Source organism: Danaus plexippus, chromosome 10 (genome assembly GCF_018135715.1).
Source record: "Danaus plexippus chromosome 10, MEX_DaPlex, whole genome shotgun sequence".
Taxonomy (NCBI): domain Eukaryota; kingdom Metazoa; phylum Arthropoda; class Insecta; order Lepidoptera; family Nymphalidae; genus Danaus; species Danaus plexippus.
In genome coordinates this window covers 8,047,294-8,061,276 of record NC_083543.1, presented here as the reverse complement: position 1 = coordinate 8,061,276, position 13,983 = coordinate 8,047,294, and the positions used below count along the sequence as shown (strand labels likewise).

Below are 13,983 nucleotides of genomic sequence, written 5' to 3'. Positions count from 1 at the left end.
AATTGGGATCGCACTGAAAATTATAGTATCTTATAAAACAATGAACATGGTTGCCAACCGGTAGCGACATCTATAGTCTACGTTACATGACCTCATGCACATTACAACTATTACGCCTCGATCATGCAGTAACTATATGGTATTATGGAATAAATTGTAGCCTATGTCTCATTCTGATGTCTAAGCTATTTTAGGTTGAAGCTTCATCAAAATGCGTTTAGTAATTTTTGCGTTAAAGACCAACAAACACCAACACGTCCTAACAAACTTTCGCATTTATAATATCAGTAGTAGGTATATAATATAATATATAATTCTGAACAAATATTTATTATCGATAAAGTTTTTCGCAAAATGTATGTATACATGGCATTGATATACACTATTATGTAATGTTATCCGATGTCAATATATAATATTGACAGATACACGTGACATTCAAAGACTATTTGCACAAGTTATGACGTCACACAATACTTTAAAGTTAATTATACACAGCTGCTCTTTATTATATACAAGTATTTATTCTAAGGTTACCATAGGTGTATTTTTTTCCCATTGAACTCATATCGCCAATAATTCTATGTGATATCTTGATTATATTTAAGTGAAACTCTTATCAGACTGCTCCAAAACTTGGCTAGGAAACGCCATGTCCTAGATAACTCATATAATATACACAACAGTATATAATGTGCAGAACATACGTGATCAGAAATAAATGTTGCAGTATGCGTTTATTTTATATATTTAATTAATTATTTTTGTTTATATTGAACACATCACGTTTCAATAATATGATTTAGTAAGACGTTTTAATCACGATCGGTGCGGGAGATTCGTACATTCTGCAAATAAGCGTATTGTTTCTTTATATTGTTTTGATGACGCTACAAAATATTAACAAACACATCTCAGACCGTGTGTTATATATTTTGCTTTCGTATGTAATTCCTCTTGTATTCAAGATGGCGTTTTTACAGGTGTAATCTGTCACCCGCGGGTCCTTAGATCCTCGTGCTGTTGGCCTTTATGCTATACTACTCGGTTTTTATTTTCTTTTTTTTTTTCAATATGGAGTGCATTCTATATGAGACGTTCCTTTTTTTCGTTACCTTTTGTCAACAGAACGAAATGATGGTTTTTGTTGAATTTTATCGATATCGACAAAAGTTTCATTATATTCTATCGATATAAAGTGTAAATGTCGATCGTATCTCTCTAGACGGCCGCGTCTGAGCACGTGGCGCGGTCACCTTGCCCGTCCTCCGGACAAATAGGTGTCATCTGTTTCCGCGTGTGATGATTCGTCCGCGAAATATTTATTCATATAAATTCGGTGTCACGATTCACGAATTAACTCCGCACCGATCGTAACACGCCGAATGTCTTCCTGGCAGCTAGTAAGTAGTCGCTAGTCGTATTGATAATAATTGATATAAGTTAAAGGTGTTTAGTGTTTACAATAATGTTATAACAATGGTGAGCTAACCAGCTCTGACATTGAGAATTTATTGTTAGATGACGCGAAGCCGGAGTATGACGGCTGTGGTAACCTTGGCCAGCTCGTGTGTTTGATTGTGGAGCTGCGAGCGTCACACCCACGATACCACTTGACTGTTCCTCTATGTGTCCGTCTGTGTGTTACCATACAGCAACGTGGGGATCTCATCGGACTCACGGTCTCACTGTATATAAGTGAAACAAGAATTTAGTTGCTTTCTTATATACACACATACGAATCATGTATTATGACACGCGGAAACATATAAAACGTCGAGTTCAACACAATAACAGCCGTATACTTGCGTCACTAATATACAATATGTTCGCTATTTACATGGCATTTATATAATTAGAATTCAAGCGATTTCTTGTGAATATCATATAAACGCTTGATTTAATTACTTCTATGGTGACCTCAGATGCGCCGTGTGTAATCTCTTTGGTTCTGTCCGTCCTTTTGTATGTAAGTATAAATAATATTGCTTCCACGATGCTTTTCACTGACATAGCTCTTTTGTGCTACATTCGGCGTGACCTTGTGTCCATTACAGTGGATCTATTATCAATATTCGCTATCAGTTTCGTTGCGGTCCGCCCAAAATATTACTTTATATAAAATAATAAAATATATCATGCTTCCCAAATGACAGTCTCAGTACGCTCAATGACTGTATTATATTTCGTGAAATTTGATAAGATTTCTATGTATACCTAGCTGTTTTAAAAGATATTATTTTATGTATCAACTTATAATTGTGGAACAGAAGTTTCAAATGTAAAATGCTTTTAAAATTCAACGAGAGTATATTTGTTTTCATATCATATATACTTAGAATAAATTTTTGAAATTTATAATGTGATTAAACTGAGAAATCGCAAAATAGACTAACTTACAAGTAGGTGTTAACAATAAAGATTGTGAATGGTAAACAAAGTCGCGTTCACTAGCTTGTTAATAATGATACTGATGTGAATGCACTGTGATGTTGTTATGTGTATGTTTAAGACTGGTCGTTGAATCTCAATGCGCACGTTCTGTGTCGGGGACCCTATTGCCGAAGTGTCCTCCCGCCGTCCTCTTGCCGTCCTTAGGGCGCCTGACTCATAGGGCATTGCACACACGTTCACATACCACACACACAAACCTCTCAGCGCCCAGAGCCTGCATGTGCATTATATTATCAATATATACATATATTATATTCACGAATTTTCGACTCATTAAATTGATTTATATTTAAATTTGTCTTTACAAATAAGTCTTCTGTTCTGTCGTACATTTGACGTAGAAGCAAATTTATAGTTCCTAAATGTATATCCACTTGGACTCATTGTTGGATGTCCTAATTCCGTTACCATTGTCTCGTTCGCTTTTATTATTCATTGCTAATTTGTTAACAAACGCTATATTGTTCGCCATCTGCGGTACGAGATTGGTATGACAGTACGTTGGTAATGGCCGGCTATTGTAGGACATATACTATTATACGTACAGGTATAGATTTAGGGGAAATCATCGACACTATAATAGTGTAACAGGCCAGAGCCCTCCGCGGGTTGCAGGAGTCAGGTAGAAGTTTCTGTGAAACTCCGATGACAATACGAATTACTTTATATTGTGTAGTTTCTCTTGAATTCACGTCATATTGAGACATCGGTTGCTTTAAATATAGAAAGATGCTAGCGTGTCGTGTGACATCTATTATAAGAGCCCGGGTTACGCCGGAGGACCGTTCAGGCGAATCTTGTATTACCCAAGATAACGGCTCTCGACTCCACTACACACGATTGTATTTAAAACACAGACTTGATGATATCTATGTCACATACGAGTATTTTAACACGTGGTGGTCTGTTGACGTATAATTATATGTACAATGCTATAAAATCTTGTAAAACCTTCTAAATGCCTGTTTTGAAATCGTCTCCGTCAAAGTCACCTAAAACATCGCCTCATTTTTTTTCTCTCAGCCGTATCTGGAGCTGCGTGGGTGGTCGTTATGATCACAGCCTTTTAGTTTTTCATTTTATGGCTCTCGCTTCAGTCGTCCTTAATTCTTTTATTTAAAACGGCCGTCAGTTTGTGAACCTAAATGAGCATAAACTTGCTTTTGTCACTATAATATGTTTTTCTTTGTACATATATATTTTACGCGTACTGGCTTAGTCTCTCACTCGGTGATAAGGCTGAGTTTAAACTAGAATTAATATACGACGCAATCGTGAGTCATTATTTCGAAACATATTAAGCAATAGTCGAATCCGTGCTAGGGTTCCTGAAGGGAGTCTTGTATATTAAGGTATTGTGATGTGATCGTATTGTTGAAGTGTACAGGAGTGTCGAGGTGTATGTAGGTCGCTCGGGCCGCTCTAGTTGGTCGCGAATTCGTGGTTCGACCTCGTCCGATCACTGTATCAGTTATCTTATCGAACGATTAACCAACGCCGAACTTATCGCCCACCTATAAAATCGATTCTTATATATACAAAGCTCGTAAAACATAATTATCTCGGACGGGTTGACTCGATTCCGTCACTCTTGTCATCTCGTCTTCCATCAACATCTCCCTTTCTGGGTCGTTGCGATTAATAAAATTAATGTAGCCTACTTTAGTCAGCCTGTGGTTGGACAGTTTTTGTACTCATCGTAATAAGTTAAACGCACTTTGTTACACTAACCGTTTCCCTTTGTCCTAGATTTCTATTAACGTAGTCAGCTTTTACTTCTGCTGAGTTTTTGAACGTCGTACGAGTTATGTTTAAAATTTATTGCGTTTCAAGTTCATTTCGTAATATATACGTGCCCCTGATTAATTTTGTATTAATTACATAAGTTAAATATCCGCCATTTTGTTAATTATAAGGAATTTTTGAGAAACTTGTTTTCGCTTGTTTTTTTGAATCGTAACTCACCAGTCGGCAGAGCATGACGTCTTTAGAAGTATTGCTTTTTAAATTTTGAAAGTTAACTAGTACTCTCGTGTATAATTTAACGGCAAACGAGGAATGAGTTATATGAAGTTTATATTAAAACCTTGATATCCATAATTTTTAAATAATAACAAGACGAGTGTAATATAATAATTTTTTCTCGTCATTCTGTAACCAATTTTATGTTACAGATGTGTCAGGGGATCACGTAAAATGTATACGTTTAATCTTTTAGACGTTATATTTAAAGTTAATTGAACTTTGCATTATACATATATTTTGGCAAATAATCCATTGAGATTAATATTTAAGTCTAAAGTAGACAGAACCGTTTTGGCTCAACGTGTTTTTGTGTGGAAATTTAACAACTATATCCTATATATTTTTCTCTCTCCCAAACTCCTGTATTATTCTTCTCCTCGTTTGTGTTGATATATTCTTACAGAAATAGTCGTGTAGTGTAGAAATGATATTTGAAACAAAGCGTCGCACGCGGACCGCCGCGCCGCGCCGGCGGATGTGGCTCTCTGATGAAACTGACACAGATTCTAACGTGGATTTGGTAATAGAAGTTCAATTCGTGAAAGTCTTAGGACGGCCGACGGCTGTATCTTGCATTGTATCGTCCCACTCTCTCGACAATCAGACGACACAGTGACCCTAAAAAAACTCTTCACTCTTAAACCGCATGTAGTATCTTCGGACGTTATTGTTACATAGCTGACACGTTAGCCACCCGCATACTATATTCGTCCCAGATTTTCGGATGAAATGCATTTTATTATTGTATTAAATTTTGTTGCTATCTAATTTCTTCATACTGTAACACTATTAAGGGCTCTCAACTTTTAGCCACTTACTATGAAACGATTGATCGAGCGAGCAATATTTTTTGTAACCGTTCACAATGGGACGTTTCAATGAATAATTTCATTTTATTAGGTAAAAAAAAATTATGTAATATAACTGTAACAATGACCTACTGTAGGAGACCTTTTGCGGTCTCCACTAGCTGGAGGTTTCGAATTAGAGTCAAGTATGCATGCGATGTCATGGACCTTGGTCAGTTTTTAATACATAGGTAGAAATTATAATATAAAGGAGTACTTATATATGATACACTGAATTATATCGTTTCAAACTTAAATGTACTCTATGCCATGCTTATATGAACCGTTATTGCTTGTACGTTGCATACAGGCTTCCATCATAATATAATACTGCAAATATTATATAATTATGTGTTCAATATTTAATCAATGATGCACTACATGTTTTAGAATACCCCAAGAAAAACGATTAGGCGCTGCGTATACAAATATATTAATATAAACACTATAAGTTATATATATATATATATATATATATATGTATATAAAGACTAACGAGAGTTATTATGGTCTGAATATTAGCGTGGCTTAAACCAATTTATATTCTTTGAGATTCATATGTAATTTCGCCGTGTATGATCATGAGGGAGGCAGGTCATTAGAGTCATCAAGGCTTCTGTAAGGTAATTCTGATACGAGATTTCACCCGACGTTTCTAACTATATCAGAGTATTTTCACTTTCGATTCAATTTTCTTTATCTTTACTTATCTGATTGTCCTCATGATTGTTCGTTAATTGAAACACCACGGTGATAAAATTTGATGATATTAAATAAGAAATGTTTGTTAAAAGTAGTCGTCAATTGTATGAAAATAAGCCTAGTTAGAACGTTAACAAGTGTGTTATAACAAGTTCTAAGACTCGCGAGTATTCATTTAAATGACACTAATATTTTTCGGATTACTACGCGTTATTTTATTATATAATAAAATTGCATACCCCCTACGTTTCGGTTACTTTTCAGCAACCGTGATTACGGGCAGACGAGATCTCGCACATAAGTTTCATTTAAGTGTGGTTATATTAGTGTAGAGCTGTAGTGTAATGTGTTTTGTCGGGCAGGCTCGGGTCGGGCAGCGAGTGCGGCGGCGGGGGCTCCGGCGGCGGCGCGCCCGCTCCGCAGTCGGCGCGCGTGTCCTCCAACGGCGCTGGCGGGATGGCCGTCAGCCGGGTGCCAAGCCCGCTGCACGACGGGAACACGCCCGTCGCCGAGAACTGGTGCTTTACACAGGTGACGCACACACACACACACATACACATACACGACAGTGCAAACATCTTAATTTCATTTATACAATTGGTTAAACTGTCTCATAAAAAGTGCTGAGTAATTTCTCTAAAGAGTTTATTTAGCAAAAATGCTCCTTGAGTTCAATTTATTACAATATATATCTCATAGTATACGTAATGGGACCCCTCGTGGCTCCGGATCCACTATCTCCAAGGTTAAGACGTCGCCCCATTGGCTGTTCACCTGGCGTTGTACCTCGTCTCGGTCGATAGCAGACTCAGTCGCGACCGTTACCACACCGCTAACTGGTATAGATTAAATCGTTTTAGAACACAGAATTCATTTTGTTCATTATTTATAATCTGTTCATAGGTAGAATAAACTACATTTTAATAAGCACCCGAATGTTACACATAGTGACGTATTAAAATGATCGTGTGTTCAAAACGGCCGCTACCTTCAATTAAATTTGTATGAACAAGTAACGTTTGCCTCGCCTTAAATGCAATGCTATGAGATATACAACAATAATATAATCTTGTCAAATATAAATATCTTTATACATTATATATATTTACCAGTTAATACATAAGACGTAAGACGTCATGTTACTGATCTCATTGTGTTATTCACGTTTTAATCTGTTTGTTTGTAATTTATTTGCTTAACGGTACTATTTCTATAGACATGTTATATTATTTTGTATGAATTTTATTTACAATATAAATAACAATGTAATTATTAAATCTGTTAGAAGTACGCTCTGAACGTTTTATGTCCGTTTTCGATTGTCATATAATTTATATTGACGCCTCTAACTAGTCGACGATCGTAAAGCTTACAAGGAATCATAAAACACGCGGGCGTGTGTTTAAAATGAGTTTATATGTGATCTTGAAATGTATGAGCCGGTGGTGTGTTATAACATCGAGGAAATTACGTAACTTATGGTAATTGTTCACCATAAAACATACGTTTTATATGTACCACTTAACCGGCTAGGTGAAGATGAGCCGGCGCTATTATGTATTAGTTGGAAGTGACGGATCACTATTGAATCGTGTTGTTTGTAGATACACACAGACAAACATACGCGGTTGACGCTCAAATATATAACAAACACTTCCGCGAAGCCGTTTTACTGTTTCATTATTTTGGAGATGAGAGAAATTGGAACCACCGTTGTGCGGATTTGATGTCGACCTGGTATTGTTTTTTTTTTGTTTTTTTTTATTTGGCACTTTTTTGGCAAAATCTATTTAGTTCGCGAATGTTAACGGTATACCAAACTCGTTAGAAGAGGCCCCGGTACGTTCAGTTATTAAGGTCTCGGTCGAATTGTACGCTGTCGTAACGGTGTTTTAGTTGCACCTGACGACACTAACACGCAGGAATGATTGTAAGAAAATAATAGATTAGTCATATTCATCCTCCTCGTGTCGGTGTATAGGACACGTGCTGGAGAGATTCACATGCCATGGAATCTGATTGTAGATGTATTTACAATTTTTATAAAGATTATTTACTGATAGTTGAATTAAATAATGTTCATCGATAAGAGTTTTCTATAGACTTGTATCTTGTAACAACAGAGGATGTATTTTAGAAGCAAATTTAATCCTAGGATCTAAATCAATGTAACCAGCTACTTTGTAAGTGACGGCCGCAGAGTCCAATGAAACTAAGTCGGAGCAGAAAAGTTTTAAAGTTGTTTAAGACAAACAGTCAGGGGTTTGCCATCGGTTAGATGTCCAAGATAGCCGTGATGATGCGGGCGGCCTTGAGCGGGTCGCTGACCGGCCGAAGACCCGTGCACCGCAAGTCAAGCAACGGTTAGGGGCAACGACTCCTAGCTCAGACCCCCTCGGCTCCTTCAATCACCTGCGAGACCCCAACACGTGTCGCACACGAACCGAACGCGTGTAACGCACTCATCGGACCTATAACATTCTGAGACACATAATCTGTGCTAACATGTATCAACCAAGTCATCTGTCAAACATATATCTAGTTAAATCTATCAGTTTAGTGACGGCTATGCTGATTTAGTACAGCTCCAAGATATATTTTTATTCGTCCTAAACGTCACGTTAAAGTTGATTATACGCTAACGAGAGTGATAAAAACACCGCAAACTACAAAGGATGTGGCTCCGCTGCGGTTTGAGAAATATATGTTTACGTGTATAGCGGACAGGTTTACCAGCACTCTTTGTGATCATGTTTCATAGCAGATTTGTTGACTAAAACAAAGGATCTCGCACGACTGAGTTAATAGTGTATTTTTTGTTTGTTTCAGGTTAAGGTAGTGAAGTTTAGTTACATGTGGACAATAAATAATTTTAGTTTCTGTAGGGAAGAGATGGGCGAGGTGTTAAAGTCATCGACATTCTCAGCCGGTGCTAGTGACAAGTTAAAGTGGTGCCTCCGCGTCAACCCTAAGGGACTGGACGAGGAGAGCAAAGACTATTTATCGTTATATTTATTATTAGTGTCGTGTAATAAATCAGAAGTGCGTGCTAAGTTTAAGTTCTCCATATTGAACGCGAAACGTGAAGAGACAAAGGCCATGGAATCACAGCGTGCCTACAGATTCGTACAGGGCAAGGATTGGGGGTTCAAGAAGTTTATTAGGAGGTGAGAAAAAACACACGCACACACTCACACGCACACACACACACACACATACTATATATATATAATGACCAGAGATGAGATCTTACACATACAAGGAAGCGACAGAACTGTAATATATGTATTCATAATAATGAGTGTTGTCCGTGTGTCATACGATAGCTAATCACTGATAACTAGAGCAAGTTATTCAGTTCATTATTTATATGATAATGCATCATATTTATTGCTTATCAACCATCTGCTATATAATGTTGTTATAAACGTGCTGCGTGACTGAAACACTGTGTCACTACAATGACTCTTTTAACAACGAACGTTAAATTATAACGAGCCTTTGATAAGAACGTCCCAGAAAATTAATTAGGTTCTCTTTTTAATAATAAATTGACACAAATACGCTCGGTTTACGTGAGCTCTTTATGATTTTATATGAAAAATACGCTGCGATAGACGAGTTTGAATAACAAAGTTCCCCGCAGATCTTCAAAAGTTACGTCGACTATATCTGGAACACGGCTAAGGCTCGAGTCGAAGGCGGAGTTTTAATTAAAAATTTGTTCCACACTAATAAATCTCTGTTTAAACTCAACCCGGACTCAGCGCGGATAAGTTGTTATCGCTGCACAAAACTATTATATCCTCTATAAAAATCATCGAAATAGTTTCTGAAAAAACTGGAAACGTGTAGCATTTACGACAAACTTGTGGTACGGAATACTCGTCGGTAACATTTGTTATAACCATCCACAGAGATTTCCTACTAGACGAAGCCAATGGTCTCTTACCAGAAGACAAACTGACTATATTCTGCGAGGTATCCGTGGTGGCGGACAGTATCAACATCAGTGGACAGAGCAACGTGGTACAGTTCAAAGTACCTGAATGCAGGTTATCCGACGACCTCGGGGCGTTGTTTGACAACGAGAGGTTCTCGGACGTGACGCTGGCGGTCGGCGGCAGGGAGTTCCAGGCGCACAAAGCTATATTGGCCGGTGAGTATGATAATCGTGCTCCATACGACGCAACAAGTCGCTGGATCCCTATGGAATTTCCCATGACTGAACCCCTTTAGGCTTATCAGAACCGAAGTGTTCACATGCGGCTAATCGATGTTATGTTTTTGGGTTAACGCTGTAGCGACCACACTCGCGTTATATTTTATAAATGATTCACGCTATGTTACGAACTCGATAGCTAGCTGTCATTGTGTTTGTGCTCTATATTACTATCTTTGGAAATGTGACGCTTATCTTCATTTTCTAGCGAGTTTTTTGAGATCCCGCTTTGATCGAGTTACGCTTTATCGAGCTATTGCAAATGTACTCGCGTTTCGGTTTGACGTAACCGATTTTATGTATCGGTTTTCATTAAAATTAACTTATTACATTCAAACTGACCACAATTCGCGCTTATATAACAAAGGAGAAAATTTTTAAGTATGACAACTTTTTAGAGTTAAAACTGCTGGTCGTTTCGTGATTAAAATTGATAAAAACACTTTTACTGGTGGAGAAACAAAACGTTTAGGAAAATTTTTAACTGCTTAAAAATAGAACGAGAGAAACATTTATCTGTCACTGTCAAGCTTCAGGAACAGATTTAATAATAATAATAATAATAATAATAATAATAATTCCAGTGCTCGGACATAGACTATGTGTGTGTATTCAGTAAGTTCCTTCACTAATCTCGTATGTCATTCAATTTCAGCGAGGAGTCCAGTGTTCGCAGCCATGTTTGAACACGAAATGGAAGAGAGGAAACGGAACAGGGTCGACATCACGGACGTAGATCACGAGGTGCTCAGAGAGATGCTGCGGTTCATATACACGGACAGGGCGCCCAATCTGGAGAAGATGGCCGACGACCTGCTGGCCGCCGCGGATAAGGTGACCGACACACACACCACTCACTGTACACTTGGCCATAGATTGGACCAACGTTGGCCAAACATTTGCATAGTGGCGTTAACGTTGGCCCAATCATTACATAAGCGACATTGTAGGTGGAGTATATAAAAATATTCATATACAAACAATACATTTCAATACATTAGAAGTTTTATTAACTGTCAAAGAAAACTTATAAACAGGCATTAATGAAGCGAGACATGTTACTTTTAATTTAACCAAAGATTTTTAAACTGGCTGGAAGTTATTTGAAAACGCAACTGTCACCATATCACTAATAAACTAATCAAGAAGTAATTCTGATATTAATCTTCAAATAAAAAAAAAAAAAATCTATATTCATATCGACTTCACATAATATTAGCTCTTCCGCTACAATGTCATAAGCGCTATTATTGTTCAATATCAATCGCCTGTCACTTCGTACTTTGTGTTATATAATCGGGCCTTGACTTTGTGTAAAAAATTATCTCGAATATATAATGATGTGCCAGTAGTAAAATGTTATCTTTCCCATTGTGATAACACTAACGCTATACTAGACGACCTTCGCATCAAGCAGCTCGGGATCGCTGTTTCATACAAAACACACATCACGCTAGGAAATATATAGAAGTTTATATTGATTTAGATTTTTAATCCCGAATTAAAAGCAATGTTCTTTACAGAGATTTATTTAATAAAAATATACCACACTATTCAAACCACCGCTAGATGTCGCTGAAATTAATGAAAAATATATTTATCTTTGTAAAATCTATGAACAGTTTCCTAATGTTCCATTCGTAGTTAAGATATCTAGATGCTGTAGTTGAGTATATATATACTTGACCAATTTGTATATAACTGGACTATATATAGATATTAGCAAAAAAACTTTGATTATATTGAACTACAAAGTACAATTAAGTTTAAAAGTTAAGGCTTCGTCATATAACTTCTTTGAAATTTATTTGACAAGTTCCTCATACAAACCATTAACTAATAATAACACCCAGCAGAACATCCTCTAACGATATCATCTGGTATTATTTACTATAGTATATTGCGTAATATTTATGTGTATGTATGTGTCTCAGTACGCCCTGGACCGCCTGAAGGTGATGTGCGAGGAGGCGCTGTGCCTGTCGCTGTCCGTGGACACGGCCGCGGACACCCTCATCCTGGCCGACCTGCACTCCGCGGACCAGCTCAAGGCGCAGACCATAGACTTCATTAACACGTCAGTACTCATTCTCATACGGCTTAAGCAAGGAATACACTGTCCTGATATATTCAAAGTATTAGGCAGGAGATAGATTGATCTCATGTCTAAAGTGTTATGTGAGAGGTACATTGTCCTGATATAATATAAAAATGACACTGAACATACGATCAATATTACAATAATCTTCAATAAACATGATTGACATAACAGTTGCTTGATGTTCATTTTACATATGATGTATTTTTGCAGAAGTCACGCCACAGACGTGATGGACACGGCCGGTTGGAAGAACATGATCTCGTCCCACCCGCACCTCATAGCGGAGGCCTTCAGGGCGCTGGCCACCCAGCAGCAACAGATCCCGCCCATAGGCCCTCCGCGCAAGAGGGTCAAGCAGGCCTAGGCCGGGCCCCCGCCCCCGACACTACCAAAGACGCCGCGGGCCCCGCAGGCCCCGGCCCCGCAGGCCCCCCGTTGATCTCAGCCGCGCCCCCCCTAGCCGTTATAGTTGTCAGTGTGAATGTGTCTAATGTCTATAGCCGTGGAGGCCCGACACTCCTCCAGCGAGATGTACATAGCTATGATCCCACCATTACGATGTTAAGTGCTAAATTATAAGTACCGCTGTGAGACACCGCACGTTGTGATACGAGGTGACGTTCCGATGGCGTGATGTGATCTTTTTCCTAAATTATATGCTAATGTATAAAACTCGTAAGCTTCCTCGTTTGGATCGTATCTAGCGGATGTTTATAGTGATCGGTCGCTTTTAAGTATTTTCCGTGTAAAGTCGTCGAACATAGTGTATGGTCGTGTATGAAGTCATAGTTGTGCTCCGCGCTCCGCGCTCCGTGGCCGTTATATTAATATTTATAGTACCATTTTATACCCGCTACCCGTTTACACGCTGACAGATGTCGAGTAATATGATAGTTACAAAACCAATGTCAGAAACAATAACTGTGATTATCGAAATTGTCAATAAGTTGAGCAAATAAATGAAGTGATGTAACATACGCCATGTTTTATTTATGTGTCCCTTGAGTTGTACATCCTGCAAACGGTAAGTTACCTGTTACCAGTAATATATTTGTTATACATCCCTAGTATGAGCTGCAACACGTAAAATCCATGGAACGGTCTGCCTTAAGATTGATGACCAAACTATTTCATGATTTAAGCACATCTCGAATATGTACACGTGACTTGTAATTAATGTATATAAAAAAAAAGTATTAATAATTTAATAAGCAAAAATACTATATTTCAATATACTTAAATTATGTACATTTTAAAACTCCGTGACACTTTAAGTATTAAATTCTAACAATTATTAAGTATAGATCTTGTGTAAATAAGTACTAATGAGATCTAAGACATCTCACACATCTCGTCTGCCCGTGATCACGGTTACTGAAAAGTAACCGAAACGTCGGGAGTATGTAGTTTTTTACAAAAATAAATAAGTACTAAGTCAATTGCCGGTCACACTCACGTCATACGATAGTTTCAACTTTTTAGTATTTTTTTCTTAATAATTTCTTACTGTAAACACCCCTCCATCACTAATCTTTATGGAATCAAGGACGGTACCAAGTTTATTAGAAATAATAAACTGCATTGTATAAATTAATGTTTCCACATATTCGAATTCAAGTAGTATTTATGTA

General features: G+C 37.7%; 1 protein-coding gene across 4 annotated transcripts in view; it reads left to right on the top strand.

The window, feature by feature from the left end:
• Positions 1–13,329, top strand: part of LOC116766694 (protein roadkill) — a 33,372-nt gene extending 20,043 nt beyond the window's left edge. For all 4 annotated transcript variants that reach the window (XM_032656732.2, XM_061521695.1, XM_032656731.2 and 1 more), the window contains 6 exons: positions 6,392–6,560; positions 8,859–9,196; positions 9,947–10,188; positions 10,907–11,085; positions 12,186–12,328; positions 12,563–13,329. In XM_032656732.2, the coding sequence (XP_032512623.1) occupies positions 6,486–6,560; positions 8,859–9,196; positions 9,947–10,188; positions 10,907–11,085; positions 12,186–12,328; positions 12,563–12,716 (1,131 nt within the window). In that variant the 5' untranslated portion in view covers positions 6,392–6,485 and the 3' untranslated portion in view covers positions 12,717–13,329. The remainder of the gene's footprint in view (positions 1–6,391; positions 6,561–8,858; positions 9,197–9,946; positions 10,189–10,906; positions 11,086–12,185; positions 12,329–12,562) is intronic.
• Positions 13,330–13,983: the final 654 nt, after the last annotated feature.